This window comes from Grosmannia clavigera, assembly GCF_000143105.1.
Source record: "Grosmannia clavigera kw1407 unplaced genomic scaffold GCSC_167, whole genome shotgun sequence".
Taxonomy (NCBI): domain Eukaryota; kingdom Fungi; phylum Ascomycota; class Sordariomycetes; order Ophiostomatales; family Ophiostomataceae; genus Leptographium; species Leptographium clavigerum.
Window position 1 is genome coordinate 419,146 of NW_014040772.1, and position 20,789 is coordinate 439,934.

Genomic DNA, 20,789 nt, shown 5'->3' on the forward strand with positions numbered 1-20,789 from the left:
AATCCTGCTGCGTCAACAAAGCGTCTTGTATGTGAAAGAGAAGGGTGTGAGGGGAGAGGAAAAAGGAGAGGAGGGGTGAATCCAAATCCGATACATCAAAAGTCCGGAAACTATCAAATATGCGAAAGGGGAAAGGGGATATTGGAACAGGAATCGGCAGAGATAGAAGTAAGCTTTCTTGGCGATGGCACCAGCCGATGCCAAGACGCCGGCCCACCGTCTTGCCCTGCACCCCGGACTAAGTAGTGAGATGGCGCGCCCATCAGACCTGTTCGTCGGTACGTAGGAAAAGCTGGCTAATCAGCCACGCCGCGGGTGTCCTCAGATCATCACACGAGGACAGCGCGCGATAACACCAAGGCTGACGATTGGCGGCTCCGCACACAGGACGACCAAAACTGGGCTTGATGGAGGGCCGAGAGGGGTGGTAGCGAGTCTGATTTAAACCGGCCTAACGCGCGGCTTCGATTTCGTCACGCGGAGGACAAATGAGGGGATTCTCGTCACGTCTTCCAGCGAAAGATAAGGCGCTGCACGTCGGCTGGTTTCGTATTCGAAATGGGAAAGTACGGTACAGCAAGAGAAGGAACGAGGGGCGGCGTCCGCACAGCCAATGACAGGCGGGCAATTTTGTTGACTGACCTCTGTCGACACACCTGTTGACAATCCGATCCTGTGGGCTGATCTGGGCAGCTGCATCGCACGAGCACAGGCATCTATCTGTGAGATGCGTTCTGCGGCTGTTTGAGAGCTCGAAGCAGGGCTCGGTGCGGGCATACCGAGAACAGTCCGGGTGACGAGGCGGCTGTGTTCTTGCAAATACCCGCGCATTACGAGTACGAGAAGGGTTCTTGATACCTGTCGATTTTCACGCTTGTTCTCCTTCCAGCTCACAGACGCTATGACACACACATCGCTCCGGCCTTTTGCTGGGTCTGCAGCGACGCGGCCGGTCCGACCTGCAGGGCCATGCCCATGCCGGCAGCGTGGTGCCAGAGCATGTGGCAGTGCAGCAGCCAGAGGCCGGCATTGTCGAGCTGGAAGCGCAGCACGACGTATCCCATGCGCGGCACGTATACGGTGTCCTTGCGCAGGGGCGTGGCCGTGTTCATCGGACCGCCGACGGGCGCGGCGTGCTCAAACGGATTGAAGGCGTCGTATGAAGCCGCGGGCGAGCGCCACGATGCGACGACAAAGAAGGAGAAGCCGTGCTGTGTTGTCAGCATTTACTACCGACACTCTTTGATCACACACACACACACACGCTCTTTGAGCGAAGAACTCACCAGATGAAACGGATGTCCCTTCTCATCCAAATTGTTGACCACAAGGTCCATCCACTCGTCCTTGCCCGTCTGCTCGAACCAGGGCACATCCCGGACAGCTTGGCCTAGCGGAGGCGTCTCACCTGGTCTGCGCATGTGCGGCCAGCGCGAGCGGTCCAGCGCCAGCAGCGGCGGTGCGGCTGGCTCGTCCACCAGCCACGACGTGCGGTTGACCACCCCTAGCGGCACGTTGCCGTGCGAGGCGAGAATCTCGACCCGGGTGTACACGACGGCCTTTTGTGCTGTCATCAGCGGCACGGCTCCGTCCTGGACAGCGCCCTTTGCATCGGCTAGGTTAAAATGGGCTGTTGTAGCTGTGGTGGCCGGCTCAATTGCAGACGAGGCCGAGATCAGCGAGTTGTGCCAGCCCAGATGGAATGACTGCGTCCGCGTCAGGGCGAAGTTTTTTAGGTGCATGTTTCTATCCTAAGTCAGCATCCGTGCAACTGCTGTTTTCTCCCCCTCCCGGATCTGGCCTCTTACTCTCGATCCAGAGCGACAACAAGCGAGGCTGCCTTGTCGTCGCTGGCTGGCCTTTCGATCACGACGTCCATCCTCTCGCCCGGGTAGAGAATGCCCACAGATGCAGCCACAGGACTGTCGACCACAGAACCGCCACCATCGACCTCGAGGACGCGCATCTGGGCCGCACTGTGGGGGATGGCCAAGGTGAAGCCGGCCAAGGCGCTGTGGTGTTGCTTAGTCATCATTTACAAGAGACTGAAGGAACAATAGAGCCACCCTACTCACCCCGTGTTGACGACACGCAGTCGTGTTCGCTGGCCGTAGAGCGTCACGTTCGGCGCCTGGACAAGACGGCAGTCGACCGGGTTGGCTGGTACAGTCATGGAGCAGGCAAAGTAGCCCCGGCCATTGATCAAGAGGGAGTCCGGGGAGGGCTGTGCGACTGATTCAGTAGCCGATTTCCGTTTCCGTCTGTTCGCTGTTTACTCTTTTACCAAGAAGAGATCGGCCTACCTCGTTGCCAAAACTACTGTAGTCTTGGTACCTGGCCAGCACGTCCTGTGCCGGTCTGTGGTACCAGTCGCCGATGAGCAGGAGCTGCTCCCGGTCATAACTGTCTGCGGTTGTGGCTGTTGTTGAGTCCGAAGAGGGTTTATGGATGATGAGGCCACCATACAGCCCATCAGCAAGCTGGACGCCCGAGTGGGCATGGTACCTATCTGATGTCAGCATACCACGGCAAGTGTGGGATGTGGACGAGTCCAAGCACACGTACCAGAACGTCCCGTGCTGAGTTTCCGAGATGCGGAACCGGTAAATGTAAGACTGGCCGGTGCCAATGGCGCATTGTGTGAGGCCGACAACGCCGTCCATCTCGTTTGCACCTGGGCGTGACGTATTAGTCAGCACGACTAGAAGAGTGAACCGTTCTCCGGAGAGCCTACCTTGCATGGCTAACCCATGCCAGTGGATGGAGATGCCTTCGCTTGTGTCGGCTAGGTTGTGCACCTCGATTTCTAGCTCGTCGCCAGATCGCGCCTCGATGGTCGGACCAGGAAACAGTCCTGCAGCCAATCAGCACAATGCCTCTTTATTCTCTTTCTGGCAAGTCACATCTCCCACCGTTTATCATGTATACGATGCGCTTGACGCCGTCGGGGGTCGCCGGGGCCGTCGTCACGTTCCACTGCTGGCGAATTGTTTGCGCAGGCCGATATATGTGCTGCTCGGGGAACAAGAGCGAGCGCATATTGCGCTGGTCGTCCTGGATGATGGCGTCTGACAGGCCGACTGAAGCGTCATCGTGCTGCAAAGAGCCGAACGAGCTGCTGAGCCAGACCTTCTGCTTCTGCACCGATGCGCGGTCCAAATATGTCCAGTAGGAGAAGAAGGTGGCCACGGCCATGAGAAGCACCACGGTCGGGAGCAGCTGTCTGGCCGACAACATCTTCACCATCATGGTCATTGCTGTGGCTTGCCAATTGAAGCGATGGAAGTGCTGACGGCGACTGATCGCGTGCTCCTCCAATTGGCGTCGTGCAGTGGACGTCTCGCTATCAGCATCTCGGCGCCCTGACCGAACGGGCATGGCCGCGTGCAAGTACACGACGGAGCCCCCAACGGTTGTGGGGACCTGGGACTTCGTCCATATGTTTGTGGAGAATCGAGGAAAAAAAAGACTGGGATCGACAGGCCGACCCCAAGTCTTATCACGTTGGGCGGTTGATTGGCCCTCGGTCGTAGCATTCGCCTGGCACTCCGCGGACACGAACGGCAAACCAGCGTATCTGCATATCATCCTGACCACAGACTGCTGACCTGGAGCTGTCTGCCGGGGAGTGCCGGCCGAAGCAGCCCGGATACTATTTCCACGTGCAGCAGCTCATCTCCTTCTCTTGAGCCTCGAACAGGGGTTGTGCCCACGTGGATTGCGTGGATTGCGTAATATGTAGCTATGCTTATCTTGGGGGGGGAGACGGGCAGTTATGAGTGCTTGTCGTCCGCGCCTTTCTGTTCTTGCCGCTTCTTCTCGACATACCATCGTGACCATGCTGTCTCTTCGTGCTTCATCTGCGGCAGCCGTAGCCGCGCTGGCCGTGACGGCCGCGGCCGGCTCGCTCACGGACATCAAGCACATTGTGCTGTTCATGCAGGAGAACCGGGCCTTTGACCATGTGAGCAGGCAGTTTCGGGCCTGTCGGGTCGTCTTGGGCTTCTGCTGATGCTGTCCGTGTCTCTCTAGTATTTCGGCACCATGGCCGGCGTGCGCGGCTTTGCTGACCCGAACGTGCACGTCAATCCGGACGGGCACTCCATCTTTGAGCAGTGCGTCGCGTGTTTCTGCTTGTGCTGTGTTTTGGATTTGGCTGTGGCTAACCTGGCGCCAGGCTGGTCTCGTCGTCGCTCACGAATGCGTCGGACGTGCTGAAGCCGTGGTACCTCAACTATCTGGGCGGCAGCTGGGTCAACGCGACGCAGTGCATGACGGCCGGCAGCAACAGCTGGCAGGCGATGCACGGCGTGTACAACGACGGCCTGGTCAACCACTGGGCCGAGGACGATACGCCGTACAGCTGGGGGCACTTTACGCGCGACGAGGTGCCGACGCATTTTGACATTGCCGAGGGCTGGACGGTGCTGGACATGAACACGGCAGGTGCTCGGTGGCTCCTTCCCCGGTGTTGTTGCTGACTAACACGGACAGGAGAGCATCCTGGCGGCGACCGATCCCAACCGGATCCACTGGCTGAGCAACTCGGTCAACACGCCGGGCACGCCGAGCAACCCCGACGGTGCGGGCGGCATGATCCTGGACAACACGGCGACGCCCGGCTGCGAGGCGGCGCACTTCAACTGCTATCCGTTCACGTGGAAGACGTTTCCCGAGTACCTCGAGGCGGCCGGGGTCTCCTGGCAGGTGTTTCAGGACGTCGACAACTTTGAGGACAACCCGCTGGCCTACTTTGTGCAGTACCAGAACGCGACGAACGGGTCGGCGCTCCGGACCAAGGGTGACAGCTACGAGCACACGCTCGACGTGTTCTACGCGCGCGCCCGCAACGGCACGCTGCCGCAGGTCAGCTGGATCATCGGGCCGGCTGAGCTGTCGGAGCATCCGCCCTATCTGCCGAGCGACGGCGCCTGGCTGCAGAAGCAGGTCGTCGATGCGGTGACCCAGGGAGCGGCCTACGAGTCGACCGCGCTCTTTATCACGTATGATGGTGGGTGCTTTCTCTGTTTTCCGTCTTTCTTCTTTCTTCTTTTTTTTTTTTTTGTTTTCTTTCTTTCTTCCTTCTCCATCCCCTCCTCCCTTCTGACTCTCCAGAAATCGGTGGCTGGGGTGACCATGTCCTCCCCATCGTCCCGCCCAACGGCACTGCCGGTGAGTGGATCGATGATCCTTACGGCACCTACGGCTGGGTCCCCGTTGGCCCCGGCTACCGCGTGCCGTCCTACATCATCTCGCCCTGGACCCGTGGCGGCAATGTCTTTGTCGAGCACGCCGACCACAGCTCCGAGACCATGTTTGTCGAGCAATGGGCCGCTGCCAACGGCTACGAGGGCGTCTACAGCGAGGAGCTGACACCATGGCGTCGTGCCCACATGTCGAATCTCGTGGCTGCCTTTGACTTTGAGCATGTGAGTGTATCGGACCGTCTCGCTGACCGTATCGCTAACCGTGTCCAGCCCGACTACTCCCTTCCGTCCATCACGGCTGCACCAACCCCTCTGATGGACACCGACGCCGCCGACGACGACTACTCGGGTGATGTGGCCACGCTCGGCTCGCTCACGGGACCGTACGTCGGCCTTGCTGCCTGCCTCTCGGCACACGCCGTCGTCCAGCCGCCGGTGCCGTACGGCAGCGCCAACGTGGCCCAGAATCTGTCGCGCCTCGTCGAAGACGGCTTCAAGCGCGTCCGCGGTGGCCTCACCGAAGGCCGCTACCTCACCCTCGAGATGGACGGCCACGCCCTCGCCAACGTTGACGGCCAGCGCATCCAGGCTGCCGTCGCCTCGGCCGACCATCGTGATGTTCGCCAGCGCTGGATCCTTCATGTCCAGGAGGACGAACAGACCCTCGACCGTCCGCCCAACCGGTTCACCCTCCAGTCCGCTCTCGACGGCACCTACATCTCCAGCTGCCTCGGCCGCCTGACCGCCAACGCCACCGCCGCTCAGCCGCTGGTCTTCTCCTACCACGCTGCCACTGCCGGCTTCAGCCTCGCCCTCGGGACCGATGCCAACAAGACCCACGCAAAATTGACGAGCTCTGGCTCTGTCCGGTGGGACGGCGAGGCCACCGACCACTTCGCCATCTACAGCGTCACGTACAAGGACTAGGCACTGGCCAGTGCCGTCATGCATAAACCAAGCGTCATCGTTTTAACATTACTTGCAAATATATAAAATCGCTTCGTTGGCTATCCCAAAGAAGTCATTCTGCTGAAACGCTTATATGGCCTAATCCTTGATACCTTCTATCTTCGCTCTTTTTTCTCCCGCGCCCTCTGATAAGTCTACAAGACAGTGTGTATTGAGAAAGCTGGCAGTCAGTTTCTCTTTGGAAGAAATGCGTATGTTGGCCGGAGACGGCCAGCCGGCTCATCAAGACGTGGACGTCTCTTCCCGTGATTCGTCTTCGGAAGGCGGCAAGAGTGTCGCAGTCTCGTCTTCGTCTTCATCCACCAGCACGCTGTCTGCCGGCGGAAAGTGTGAAAGCATCAGGACCAGCATTGCGACAATCGCCACAGCCTGAATGAATTAGTCATGGTCAAGATTTACACTGTAAAAAAGGAAAAGAGAGAGAACCAACCCCGTTGCAGTAAAACGTCAGCTGCGACTGCCCGATCTCGGCGAGGGCCGAGAAGATGAAGCCAAAAAGGCCGAGCGTAGCCAGGCGGGCAATATTCTCGACGAGCGTGATGGCGTTGAGGGCGTCGGTGCGCTGCGAGCTGGGGCACATAGACGTGATCACACCCTTGGCCGCCGGAGCCGAGCCGGAGCCAAACGGCAGAAGCACCGTCAACAGGTACATGTGCCAGCCCTGCGTGGCCAGGGCTGCGCCGGCCGTCAGGACACCATCGACGAGCAGACTCCAACGCAGGAAGAAAAGGTCGAATGCATAGGCCGCCTTTTCCTCGTCGGCCGCTGGCTCCGCCGTCACTACCGGCTCCTCCTCGATCTGTGCGCTGGTCGGCGCCTCAAACTGCTCCGGCTCCGTCGGGAGAACGTTGTCTCTCGTACCCGTAGCTGTAACAGCCGACACCGTCGAGCTGGACGTGCCCGATGATCTAAGCGTCGTCGTCGACGATCCCGTCGAGCCTGCCTTGCCAGCCAGGGCCTCTTTCTGGGCACGTGACACGAACCACTTGCGGCCCCACGAGATGATGCGCGGGAAAATGAAGATGAGGAAGATGGCGCGCATGAAGCTGTTACCCGAGAGCAGCCAGCCGTTCTTAGCCTGGTCGAACTCGAATACGGCTGTCGCGTACATCTGCAACAGCACCGGAGCGTATCCCGTGGCGAGCTGTCAGGGTGTCAGCATCGATCGGTTGGGAGAAGAGACGCTCTCATCCAGAAAGACATACCACGCCCAGAAAGTTGCCAAAGCAGAGAAAGAAGACGCCGTAGTGCGCCGCAAGACGGCCGCTGGCCAGGCGGATCTTCTGCGGCAAGAGCACCTTGAGCGGCTGGAATAAGGAGGAGATGCCGCGGTGACGAGGCGTCTTCGTCTTGTCGACAAGCGAGTCAGGCGAGATGTAGGGCATGGCCACGCGCGCATAGATGCTGGCGAAACAAAAAAGGAAAAAGGCCGTCTGGAAGGGGCGGATAATGCCAAAGTTGTCGCCTACGAGGCCTCCTACTGTGGAAGGGGAGAATCCTGTCAGCAGAGAAGGTCATAAGGGCGTGGAGGGGATCGGGGAGGGATAGCTCACAAAGAAAACCGGTGGCGCCTCCCAGCATAATGCAGCCTTGCAGCTTGCCAAATAGCTCTGTCCTCTGCACAGGCGGGACGACCTCTCCTGCAATGGTGTTCACGACAAGGCTGGATTGCAGATTAGCAGTTGTGTGAGGACAACACTTGGGGAACAGAGCTCACATGTATCCAGCCGGGCCGCCGAGGATGGTAATGACTTGGGTAATCTGGATGATCCAGATGCCGACCTGTCCGCCGGCGATGACGCCGACAATCTGTGTGGCCACTCGGATGGCCGGAACCGAACTCTGCAGGATAAGAGCTGCGCGCGGACCCCAAGCCTTGACCTGTTGTCCGGAGACGAAGAGATTCCAGGTCCCTGGGCAGGACGGGAGATATGAGCACGCGACCAGGGGCCAAGAGTATGGGGGGGTCCAAAGACGTACCGGCAAAGGTTGTGGTCATGCCGAGGATACTGAATTGAGTGGCCGTGCCGGCAGCGATCTCGTTGCGGCTGCAGCGGTCGCCGGGACCGTCGTATGGCGGGTGGTTGCTGTAGTAGACGTCGCATTCCATGAGATGGAAGACGTAGAAGATGCTACGGGTGTGTGAGTCTGGGCTTGACTTTCTGTTCCTGTCCAGACAATCGGCCTTTTGCTTACGAGACCTGGGTGAAGCCGAAGCTCAGCGAGATGATGAAGCCGGCCAGTAGCACGCGGTTGGCCGGCGTCATAAACGTCGACAGCCAGTTCTGGCCCGCACCCTCGTGTCCATTCTTTATTTCGGATCGTTTCGGCGCTGTCTCAGCTGTCGTCGTCGTCGTCGTCGTCGTCGATGCCGAACCGGTGGCTGCAGGAAGAAGCGGAGTCCGCTCGTCGACCTGCGCGGCCATGGTGGTGAAACGTGATTTGCAAAAAGCACTGGCCAGGTGTACCGTCGATTGGGGCAAATTGGTCGAGCAGAGGTCGAAGGTGGAGAGGGGCCCAATACGAAAGAATGAGACCAAGGAACGACGACAAGAGGCGAAAGGCTACGAGACATTCACGAAAATCGAAAGAGGCAAGAGAACCGGGACAAAGTGGGTCGCCGGTTCGAACCCGCTTCTTCCTGCTAAACTGATATGTAAGGTGCTAAATTGACCAATTAGCCCATGCTGGGCTGCAGATCCATCAGTCGGCCAGGTATCTTATCACATAGTATCTTGTACAGTTGAAGGAGGGGGCGGTGTCTTAATGTCGCCATCGGGGAGGTCCTGATAAGATATGAAAATACACGCAAGATTCCGCGGATGTCCTTACTTTGACATGGGATCCACTGGCCGGTGGGCAAAAGCCGACGGTGTTTGTGTTTTTCCGTTCTCCACAGTTTTGGTTTCGCAACTTCCGAGCAAGGCTCCAAGCCGCTATCGGCGTTGTTATTGGCATGATGCTTGCCTAATCAGACTGCAACTACAATTCGCGTCGACATCACGTGGGACGTTTTGATGCCATACAAATTTACCCAGCTTAGAAGCCTCGTAATAATATAAATACTACACAGTACGCCGGCTGAGCGGAGAGCTTTCACGTGGCGAGTGCACTCGCCAGTTTATTTGCTCGTATTGTGGGTGGGCGACTGTAAGTTTCCCAAAACGGAAGGTGCTCGGACAAGCGACTGCCCGATGCACGGGCCAACTCCAATCCGCTGAATGGGCCTGTTTAATTTGGATGCAAAGTGAGACGATGAGGAGAGAGAGAGAGGTGAGGTGAGAGCACCACGGCTTCAAGCATCCGAATAAAGATGCTCACAATCGTCCCAATCGATCGGCAGCAGCCCTTGCCACTCAGGGCAGCCGGACGATTCCCTGCAAGCGGTTCTCGGGATGGCAGGTTAGTCTTCGGCACATGTGCTGATCGTTTTTCGACTTGAGCCTTTGTCCTGCAGGCGATGCCCCTGTGCCTGAACGATCGCATGCTGTGTGCTCGTATCCTGCATGCTGGCCAGAAGCAAGTCCCCATCGGGCCTGCCTCCTTCTTATTTCACTCTAGGACTAGCGGACCGGCGATGGAGCAGCTAAGGGAGGCTGCAGGCCGGTCACACATCCCATCGTCCCATGGGCACACCTGGCCATGTCGTCCCCCAGCTAGCGTGTGCGGACTGGCTTGCGGACTGGCAGTGGCACATGGGAGGCGGACAAAGTACAAAAGGACCAAGGCTGGCTGACCTCTGGCTGGAATGAGGGATCGGGATAGAAAAGGTCAGGTTGTCTCTCTTCTGAGTTCCTCCTCTTTTGTCTTGTCTGCACGCCTCCTCGACCTTTACTCGCATCCAGACGTGGCATACTATCGCTGCAATGATGCTCACCACATCGCTGGCGGCGCTGCTTGCCGCCTGCGCCACGCCGGCCATGGCATTTCTGTCGATGCCCAAGCTGAGGCCGCCGATGCTGGTGGACGAGTCATTTGAGAGCATGACGGAACGCGGCGTCCTTGATGGCCGCGCGGCGAGCGTCTACAAGGGCCAGACGACCTTCCAGCAGCTGCTCGACCACAAGGACCCGTCGCAGGGCACCTTCAGCCAGCGCTTCTGGTGGAGCACGCAGTACTGGGGCGGCCCGGGCTCGCCGGTGGTGTTCTTCACGCCGGGCGAGGAGCCGGCCACCAACTACACGGGCTACCTGACCAACCGGACGATCACGGGCCAGTTTGCCCAGGCCATCGGCGGGGCCGTCGTCATGCTGGAGCACCGCTACTGGGGCGAGAGCTCGCCGTTTGACGACCTGACGACCAAGAACATGCGCTTCCTCACGCTCGCCAACTCGATCGCCGACGTGACGCACTTTGCGCGCACCGTGGAGCTGCCGTTCGACACCAACGGCACCAGCAACGCGCCGACGGCGCCGTGGGTCATGAGCGGCGGCAGCTATGGCGGCGCGCTGGCCGCCTATATCGAGCACGTCGACCCGGGCACCTTCTGGGCCTACCATGCCAGCAGTGCTCCCGTCCAGGTGATCGAGGACTTTTGGCAGTACTTTGAGCCCGTCATACAGGGCCTGCCGCAGAACTGCAGCGCCGACCTGCAGCTCGTCATCCCCCACATCGACGACGTGCTCGCCAACGGTACCACTGCCGAGATCCAGGCGCTCAAGGACAAGTTCGGTCTGGGCACCATTGAGCACAGCGACGACTTTGTCGTGTGAGTTTGTCTCTGAAACTGTCGTCTTGGTGCCGTGCTAATACCGACCAGTGCTCTCGAGAACGGTCCGTGGGACTGGCAGGAAAGCGGCTTTGACGCGGACTACTCGCCCGTCTACGAGTTCTGTGATTATGTCGAGGTACGTGACCGACAGGCCGTGAGACAGGCGCGAGACAGACGCTGACAGCACAGAACTCGGTGGCCAGCGTGTTCGACAGCGCCACGGCCGGCGCTGAGGGAGTTGGCCTGGAGAAGGCGCTCGACGGATATGCCAAGTGGACGTCTGAGGTGCTGCTGCCCGGCAACTGCGAAAGCTACGGGTACTTTAGCGGCGAGCTCAACACGGTCTGCTTCGAGACGTACAACGGCAGCAACCCGGTCTTCACGGACACGAGGGTGGACAACCCGGTGGGCCGCCAGTGGACCTGGATTCTGTGCAACGAGCCCTTTGGTTTCTGGCAGGACGGCGCGCCGGACGACATGCCGACGATCGTGTCGCGGCTGTCCACCAAGGCCTACTGGGAGCGTCAGTGCGCCCTCTACTTCCCGACCGAGGACGGCTACACCTATGGTCAGGCTTCCGGTGCCACCGCCGACAAATTCAACGCCTACGGTGGCGGCTGGTCCGTGGAGAACCGCACCCGGCTCATCTGGACCAACGGCGAGTTCGACCCCTGGAAGGACGCCACCATGTCGTCGGAGAACCGTCCCGGCGGACCGCTGGTCTCGACCTCTGACCAGCCCGTCAACGTCATCCCCGCCGGCGTGCACTGCAGCGACCTGATCTACGACAACGGCCTGGACAATGCCGGCGCCATGGCCGTCATCCAGAAAGAGATCGCCGTCATCAAGGCCTGGGTCGAGGAGTTTTACACCGCCAAGAACAAGGCCAAGCGGTCCCAGTCGTTCCAGGCCTAAGGCCGAGCGAGTCAGTGGCGATGACTCTTGTACATAGCCAGCAACGACATACTCTACAGCCTGCATGATGTACGTTCCATAGCCTATATTGACTTTCTCTGCTGCTCCGATGGTTTATTCTGGGGAGATGGATCCGGCAGCTCGTTGATTTATGTGTCAGGCTGTGACTATCGGCCGAAGCGAGGTGACAATGCAGTCGTAAGCTTGTATCACTTTGTATGGCAATTAAGATCTAAAGGAATTACGCCAACTGCAACATTGTGGGCTGCGATAGACACTGTATGGGCCAATTAGAGTTATCTACCTGGTTTAAACTCTGGCAAGAAAGCTCTTGGCTGGCAATTTAAACGACTTGAACATGATTAATTTCAGACTGTTCATGCATGAGCTTCAAGGAGCCGCCATCAAACAATCCATCGCAATGTCCAAGACACATTTTGTTGACGCTACACCATTTGCTAGCACTCCTTTTCAATTGCTAACCGCACTGTAAAGGTAAATTACGCACTAAACCTACCGCTTTGACGCTGTATGAATTTAGGAGCCAATATGACAACAAAAACGATAAAGCGCTCTTCCTTACACATTACTTCTATTACATTGATAATATAGAATCATCGAGACGACTGCTACTACGGTCCGGTACATCGGATTCTGCTTGAAATTATATCATAGTGCGACTGGAATGTCCTTTCCCTCCCTTCTCAAGGCACTCTCTCGTTCAGCCGACACTGGGACCTCTTTCGCGACCATTTCTGCTGCTCCCCCCGGTCAGTTGCAATGCGGCTGGACGCAGTCCTAACTCAACACGGACTCTCACGTCAGCACAGCCACCCGACCTCTGATATCAGAACACGCGGGCGCTTTGCTGTGACGGCACAGATATCAACGACCAATCGCAAGATGCTAGAGAGCAGTCTCCACACTCGGGCATCGAGGAAGCCTCTCTTCTATTTTTCCTTCCCCATGCCCTTTTTCTCTTGCCCTTTTTCTCTTGCCCTTTTTCTCTTGCCCCTCTTCTTTCCCCTCTTCTCTTGCTCTTCTACCCTTCTGCCTTACACAGTAATTGCACATAAAAATCTTTGCGCCGTCACCTTTTGACTTACATAATCTATCGGCAAATAAGTTGATATCGCAAGGTGAGATGCGCTTTGGCCCCGATGCCTGCTTTAAGACGCATTGTACTGACCCTACCCGTCAGTGCTTCCCATCCCGCTCTGTTGTTGCATACACATCTCCATATAACTTCACTTTGCCTTGCGACAGTGGCCCCCAAAAACTACGACTATGGTATGAAGGCGTGGCACGAACCTGATAGTCCAACTGTCGATATCTGCTTTATCCATGGTTTAACCGGCCACCGTGACAAGACCTGGACGGCCGACGACTCAGAGAACGAGCCATGGCCTAAAACGCTGCTGCCAGAAAAATTCCCCGAGGCCCGCTTGCTCACATTCGGATACGATGCCGACGTGGTTCGCGCTGGCGTGGCCTCCAAATCCTCGATCAAGAACCTCGCAGACAGGCTCCTTCACGTCCTTACAACCGATCGCGGACCAAACGCGTCCCATCGCCCGCTTATATTTATTGTGCACAGCCTAGGCGGCATCGTGTGCAAGAAGGCGGTTGCGCGATCGACGAACGATTCGGATGAAACACTCCACAGTGTGGCTACGTCGCTCATCGGAATCGTTTTCATGGGCACGCCGCACGACGGATCTGGATTTGCGGATTTATTCGGGCTGCTTGCACCCGGTATCCGCTTTTTCAAGTCCTTCAACAGCCGACTTGTAAATGTGCTGAAGAGGGGTAATGAATTGGCCGCGGAAATTGATAACGACTTTTGGAACGCGTGGAAAGTGATTGAGAAGGACTTCAATGCACAGATTGAGATATTCTGTTTCTTCGAGGTGCTTCCTATACCAGGCGTCAAGACATGCGTTGTACCCGAGAAGTCGGCCATTTATCAGCAGCACCACTCACAGAGTATCGACGCAAATCACCATGATATGGTCAAGTTCCGGTCGGCAGATGATCCTGGCTTTATGAGTCTGTATGGCGTGCTGCGTGGATTCCTCAGATCTAAACGGGCATCCCTACTTTTTTCCCGTGGCGGAGGTCCTCCTTCTTTTCCAGCATCTATCGCCAATGTCCAGCCAGGTGCATCTTCGTCTCCTGCACCCCCCAAACCCCTTGGCTGTGAGTCCCACATGTCGCCAGCGTCTACATCTCCAAGTACCAAAAATCCTAATAGGCAGCGCCACTATCTCCCTTTCCTCAGTAACCATAACTTTGTCGGACGAGAGAACATATTGAAGGATCTTCGGCAGTTGCTGTTTGAGGATAAGGACACTCATCCGATTGTGGCGCTCTATGGCCTCGGCGGCATCGGAAAGACACAGGTGGCCAACGCACTGGCACATTGGACGAAAAATCACAGGAAAGAATGCTCCGTTTTCTGGGTGCCTGCGGTGAGCAAGGAAATCTTCGAGAAGGCCTGTGGCGCTATAGCGAAAACTCTGGGGATCAAATGTGCAGGCAATGAAGACATCAAGACACTGGTCTGCGACCATCTCAGCTCAGAGGCTGCTGGCGAGTGGCTTCTCATCATAGACAACGCAGACGATCCCGATCTCATCGTCGGACGCGACACACCAGACAGTCTCGACCAATACTTTCCACGGAGTGACAGCGGGCGAACCCTAGTCACGACGCGTACACAGAGTGTGTCCCAGGCCGTAGCCCAGAAAACGATACCCTTGGAAGCGTTCGACCTACCACAAGCAAGACAGCTGGCGACAAAACTACTCGAGCGGCCGGACATGCTGAATGACTCTGCCTCGATGGATGAGTTGTTGCAAGAGCTCGAATATCTCCCTTTAGCCATTTCGCAGGCGATGGCGTACATTAAGCAACTCAACTTGTCGGCCGCGGAGTATCTTAAGCTGTTACGCCGCACCAACACAGACAGACTGGACTTGCTTGGCAAAGAGATCCCGGACAGCATCCGATACAAGGAGTCACGTCATGCCGTCGCTACTACTTGGCTAGTATCCTTTGACCATCTACAGAAAGCGAGCCCTGGTGCGGTCTCCCTGCTCGAGTTTCTGTCTCAGATTCAGCCAAAGGCAATTCCGTGGTCTCTACTGCCAAATGAAAAGTCGAACGCAGCCCTTCACAACGCTGTCCTTGATCTTTGCAAGTACAGCTTTGTGTCTAATCACTATGGCGTGCTTGATATGCATAGTCTGGTTCACATGGCAATTTGCAGCTGGCTTAAGAAAAACGGCCGCATAGAAATGGTGGCAATCAGTGCACTGCGGCATGTAAGTGCCATTTTTCCAACAAATGACTACGAGAATCAAGACATTTGGAGAGCCTACTTGCCGCATGCACTATACATAATCCAAGACATTAAGGCAGTAACTTCAGAGGAAGGACTTACGTTGTGTCAAATGGTTGGCTCATGTCTCCGTAAAGACGGCCGCGTCAAGGAAGAATTATGGTGTTTAAAGCATGTTGTTGTAGTTCGAGACAAGAAGCTTACGGAAGACCACCCTAATCGACTAGCATCGCAGCACGCGCTTGCAATAGCGTATCAAAGCAACGGCCAGATTTAAGAGGCAGTAGAAATACTCGAACATGTTGTTGCTGTTGAAGGCAAGAAGCTTACGGAAGACCACCCTAATCGACTAGCATCGCAGCACGCGCTTGCAATAGCGTATTAAAGCAACGGCCAGATTTAAGAGGCAGTAGAAATACTCGAACATGTTGTTGCTGTTAAAGGCAAGAAGCTTACGGAAGACCACCCTAATCGACTAGCATCGCAGCACGCGCTTGCAATGGCGTATCAAAGCAACGGCCAGATTCAAGAGGCAGTAGAAATACTCGAACATGTTGTTGCTGTTGAAGGCAAGAAGCTTACGGAAGACCACCCTGATCGACTAATATCACAGCATGCGCTTGCAAGTGTGCTTTGGGACAGAGGGGAAACGACGAGGGCAATAGAACTAATGAGACATGTGGCGGGAATGTGGAGAAGTCGGCCAAACCATCCTAATGGGCGTTTGACACACGAAAAATTGGCATGGGTGGAAGAACGTTATACTTGTACGTAAATCTTATTACTGTATATATTTCGACTGCAAGCTGTTGAGAGGAGGATTATAGGTGTGGAACAGCATGAAAAGGAGGTCTGTGGCTGGTGCTTCTAGCATTAAGCCGTACTAGCACAATTGCGAACTTATCCGACGAAACAGTATGCGATATTAAAGTTTGTTTGCCTATGCCGTCTTACGCACAGAACAATACACTTCCTGTGCATGTGTCACAATGCAGCATACCGACTGATCAGACCTTTGCATTATTAGCTCGGTCAAGTCTATCCACGGTCGTAAGAAGAAAAAGCAACTCTAAACTATTTCTTCTCTATAGGCAGAGGTAGAACTTATGCTGGTTACATTTGTATCTAGGGTGTGGGACATCACCAACCCCGCGTGAACAAACTGCAGGTTTCGCGTTGCCACCAATTTCCCTAGGACTCTTCAGCCGTTCTAAGAGAGACTCAGGTAGTATTATTCCGTAACTTTGTGGATATTGTTCAAATAGCGCAGATGTTAAGACATGACAAGAATGGCCGAATCTGCCAGGTAGGCTGAGGACAAAATAATCTAGCCGTAATGTGGTGGTGGATAGCTTCTCGAGTATGGAAAACAGTGGGGGCAGTGAGGATGGCTCATGACGCGCGACAGATTTCCCTCCCCCTCTTCTTCGGCAGCTGGCTTTGTAGAAGCGCCTTTTGCTGGTGTATGTCTAGGGTCTCGATCGTTAGCAAGACACCTACAGAAATTAATATAAGAAGTAGACAGCTTTCTGTTCCGTGACCATCGAATGCAGAGTGGTACTAAGGTAGATATCTCGTCGTATAAGCCGCTGCCTTAAGAGACCTCCCTTTTTACTAGAATTGAGTTTCTCGAAACTAATAAGGTAGCTATCTAGAGCCCCATTCACACAACCAGCTCGTCAGGCTACCCCACGCTGAACTCATTTTAATCTAAGATTGAAGTAATGGCAGCGGCAGTTTGCAATTATCTGTACATCATTTCTGCTTAGGGCGTCAATAGGAACGCAATAAGTTTCTGTCAAGTCATAGAGGATGTCTTTTTGTTCATTCTTACCGATGCTTAGCTTTACTATTACAGCTCTTTGAGGTCAACCTACCATGATGTTGACAAACAGTGGCTGCGACAAAGAAATAATAGTCGCTTTCCTGAAAGACACCATCCCATCCGAGGTCCATCCGCTGCGTTCCATCCGTGTCAAGGGCCAGCCAGCCACAAAACGAATTCGCGGCAATGATCTGACATCAACAAGAGCGGTGCCATAAACCGAGTAAGCTGTCTTTTTTTGTGGCATCCACGCGCGGCAGTACCAGCAGAATATTATCTGGGAATGCATAAGCGGGATGTTGAAATGTGACTGTATGGCGTCGAGGAGAGATTATTAGTGGAGGTTATGTAGAGCTTGTGCACGGTGGCTACTAGTGCGAACTAGGGTGTTTTCCAGAACTTCGACGTATCTGTGGGGGTCGTCGTCAGCTCGTGTTCTCGAGTAAAGAATTTGATCTAATCCACACACACCAACGGGAAGATAAAGCGAAAGGTAGTGATCTCGACGATCATAAAATAGGTTATTGAATTAATCAGGAAGGTATTCAGGGAGAGGGGAGGAGGGGTCGCACTACCCTTCCTCACACCATGACCAATCACCCCTCCTTTCTACCTTCCTATTTCGAGGCAACACCGTCTTCTTAGCCCGACTGCTTAAGGGTATCTAAACGCTCCATTGGCCTCCTTTCTATTGCAAGCAGCGCCCTTAGAATTACTGTCTAGTGGTTAGTTTGTGTGTCTTCAGCCTGTGCTGCGTGCTAATCTATAGTTTGCTTAAGTTAAGGAGCTGCTACATTCAAATAGCAATGCACCTGTCAGTAGTGCGACATTGATCTGTATTTTTGACATTTAAATTGCAACGAGAGTGATCCGCTTGCCTGGCGATCCAGGACGAGACGACAGAGCGTGTTACGACGTAGTGAACGGATGTCTGATAGCTGATGATTGATATGGCGAAGTTGAAATTGCGAGTGCATCTTTAGACTAGGTAAAGGCAACAGCGTTGTTCAATGCCTAGTTGTTCTCAGCGGTATTACAGCGCTTCCGCAATTATTTTAAGATACAAAAACAAGTTATTAGAGCCACCCCTGTCACGGTTCCGTAATCCCCGTGGGGATGGCCTTCCCCGCTAATAGTACGGAGTAGACTACGCCTTACGTCGTATATCTTACTGTGTCAGCTTGTGGGGATTTGTCGACCTGCTGTGAAATTCGATTGCGTGTATTATGGAATACAGAGTAAATGTAAAGTGCATTTTTCTCACTCTCACACCCACGGCAGGTATAATACTACTGATTCTCTCCTTTCTTCATTTTCGCTACACCCATTTGTACAAGAATTTCCCTGATCAAAATATTCTAGGACCTTACCCCCTGGGTCGAGGACGGCGACGACTGCACGACGAGCCATGACGTGTCTAGCCTGGACAAGATTCGCAGCTGGCTAGACAAGCTTGTACTTCGATAGGGTAAGAGGAAGATATACCTTTGAACTGCTGCCGGGCATGGGCGGCTAGCTGCTAGGGCAAAGGTGGAGGAAGCGCAGGAGAAACGCCTACCGTGCTCTTGCTCCAGGGGAGGTCCAAGTCGGGGCGGACGCTGCGGATGGCTAAGCTGTTTAAAGAGGTCTGAGAGGGACCGCAAGACAACGGGCGAGGCCAGCAGTCATCGCGTGGTAGGGTAATTTTCACCGAGACGAACCGGACGGGGGACGAGGGGACAGGCAGCAGCAGCATGCCTCCTTTAGGAGAGTACTTGTCAAATCATGGGTTCCCAGTGAGTGTGTGCATTGTTGTGATTAGATGCTTCCGAGCTATGTCGACGTGCATGAAATCCCCCACTAAATACGCGGGTTTGGGCGGCTTTTTCATACTGAACAGCATTGGGTGTTTGAGTATTAGCCATGCTGATATATGTGACGATGACAAGCTGATGTGATATGGGGATCGATCTAGTGGCCCTCTCGCCCAAACGGCAGCCAGGCGGCGAGTTGGAGGGCAGGTACCGTCTGGTAGGCTCTGCATGGGCGGAAGATGTCGTGAAGGATTACCTGTTAGACGAAGAGGTCATTTAACACATGCGTCGACGGTCAGCTGTTGAGTGTGCAGCGTGATAGACTTGAACTGCCGTCTCCCACTCCTCTCCGTACTTGATACAGCCCAAGGTCACAAATTCCTCCCTTTCAAAAGCGCCGGTGTTTTAGTGGTCAAAATTCACAGCTTGGCTGCTTCTTGCAACATGCTCCAGGAACTTCACCTGCCGTTTTATATTGTTTTTGTTTTACCTTTTCAGTGCCGTTATCCTAGAGTTGGTGGAGAAGTTTAGTAGCCTGGATACTCCGTTGTTGGCTTTGTTAAAAATTGAGTATGGAAATGGCATGACTAATGCACTTGAACTCCATACAAATAGTACTAGCCAATCGACGGACTCACTTCTGGGGCAACATTCAAACGTCCAAACACCCCTGGGATACTACTTGACAACAATAACCAGGTCGCTTATCTCCACACCTAAACTCCAATGCTTGTCAAGCACCATGCGCAAGTTAAATCAACCAAACTCCTCCTCCCCCTCAACTGTATATGAAACCTGGACAAACAGCTACAACGATAATCCCTTCAACCGCTGGGTAACCGTTTTACAGATTGCTATTTCTCGACATATACCGTCCCGACGACACCCCAACACCTCAATCATATATCTATCATCAACCAAACTCGTGAAATATGGCCGCACAGTCCACCTTTCCGAAGCCTCAGCTCTACTTTTCCTAGCTTCCTTTGCACCTAACATTCCTACCCCGAAACCGCATTGCGCGTTTCGAGATGACAAAACTGGTGTGACTTATATTGTTATGGAAAAGATTGACGGGCAACCTTTGGGTGATATTTGGAGCGATGCAACAAGAACAGAGAAAGACAGTTAATGGCACAATTATCAAGTTTTTTCGAGGAACTGAGGACGCTCAAGAAGCCTGCCGGAAAGAGGATCGCAAGTGGGGCTGTGTGTGCCGCTGATGGGGGGAGATTGCACGATTATCGAATATGGAACGCCGCAGGGGACAAAGGAATGGGTCCTTTTTGAACGAGATGGAGTTCAACCTCTTCCTTAGGAACGGAGTCTCGAATGCAGACTGTTTCACAGACCCAGATTTGAAAGCGGAGATCCAGGAACTGATCAGGATGCATAGAGAATCAGAGGAAAGGAAGATGGATACTGTATTCACGCATGGGGATATTAGTCCGAGTAATATTTTGGTGAAGGATGGGAAAGTAGTAGGAATTGTGGATTGGGAGATGGCTGGCTGGTATCCATGGTATTGGGAGTACACCACAACGATTAATACGCACTATTTGGAAGGGTGGGTGGAGGATATTGGGAGGTCTCTGATGGAACAACCGCAAGAAAAAAAGATGGATGATCTGTGGAGAAAGCTTTACTGTGATGGACTTTGAGTAGGGAGGACACTGAACCTTCAGGACCATTAGAAATATTTGCTCTTTGTTCGGGGAATCTAGTGCATTGAAAAACCACTAAAACGGGCGCTCGCGCTTCATGCGTACGGGCCCTGTCTCTTCGTAACGCTTGCATATATTTCCCCCTAATGCTTCACTACTTTCTATCCCAGACCCAAGATGCACTAGCAACTGGTTCCTTTCTATGTGGGCATAAAGCTCTGCATCGGCCCCGGATTTGAAAGAAGTTGGTTTACAATTCGCATCTGCCGAATCGGATCTGAGAACATTGTGCATTGCTGATGAAGTACGGCCCAAGTTTCCGGAATCGCATTCGTACCCACGCACCCATGATCCTTCACGAC

General features: G+C 54.6%; 5 protein-coding genes across 5 annotated transcripts; 3 read left to right on the forward strand and 2 right to left on the reverse strand.

Moving 5' to 3' along the window:
- Positions 1-899: 899 nt before the first annotated feature.
- CMQ_6087 (laccase iv) lies at positions 900-3,255 on the reverse strand (the record flags this gene model as incomplete). The annotated part of the gene is made up of 8 exons (XM_014315152.1): positions 900-1,211; positions 1,287-1,746; positions 1,809-2,012; positions 2,076-2,224; positions 2,304-2,505; positions 2,566-2,674; positions 2,735-2,854; positions 2,913-3,255. The coding sequence occupies 8 exons, from the start codon at positions 3,253-3,255 to the stop codon at positions 900-902; spliced, it is 1,899 nt and encodes a 632-aa protein (XP_014170627.1).
- Positions 3,256-3,838: 583 nt separating this feature from the next.
- CMQ_6003 (non-hemolytic phospholipase c) lies at positions 3,839-6,134 on the forward strand (the record flags this gene model as incomplete). Its single annotated transcript, XM_014315068.1, has 6 exons — positions 3,839-3,964; positions 4,033-4,115; positions 4,178-4,424; positions 4,495-5,011; positions 5,116-5,429; positions 5,478-6,134. The coding sequence occupies 6 exons, from the start codon at positions 3,839-3,841 to the stop codon at positions 6,132-6,134; spliced, it is 1,944 nt and encodes a 647-aa protein (XP_014170543.1).
- Positions 6,135-6,398: 264 nt separating this feature from the next.
- Positions 6,399-8,602, reverse strand: CMQ_6215 (uncharacterized protein; the record flags this gene model as incomplete). Its single annotated transcript, XM_014315280.1, has 7 exons — positions 6,399-6,545; positions 6,607-7,320; positions 7,382-7,656; positions 7,730-7,839; positions 7,894-8,089; positions 8,157-8,308; positions 8,373-8,602. The coding sequence occupies 7 exons, from the start codon at positions 8,600-8,602 to the stop codon at positions 6,399-6,401; spliced, it is 1,824 nt and encodes a 607-aa protein (XP_014170755.1).
- A 1,440-nt stretch (positions 8,603-10,042) lies between these two features.
- CMQ_6015 (serine-type peptidase) lies at positions 10,043-11,802 on the forward strand (the record flags this gene model as incomplete). Its single annotated transcript, XM_014315080.1, has 3 exons — positions 10,043-10,884; positions 10,936-11,023; positions 11,077-11,802. The coding sequence occupies 3 exons, from the start codon at positions 10,043-10,045 to the stop codon at positions 11,800-11,802; spliced, it is 1,656 nt and encodes a 551-aa protein (XP_014170555.1).
- A 1,292-nt stretch (positions 11,803-13,094) lies between these two features.
- CMQ_6209 (kinesin light chain) lies at positions 13,095-15,422 on the forward strand (the record flags this gene model as incomplete). Its single annotated transcript, XM_014315274.1, has 3 exons — positions 13,095-13,855; positions 14,084-15,128; positions 15,381-15,422. The coding sequence occupies 3 exons, from the start codon at positions 13,095-13,097 to the stop codon at positions 15,420-15,422; spliced, it is 1,848 nt and encodes a 615-aa protein (XP_014170749.1).
- Positions 15,423-20,789: the final 5,367 nt, after the last annotated feature.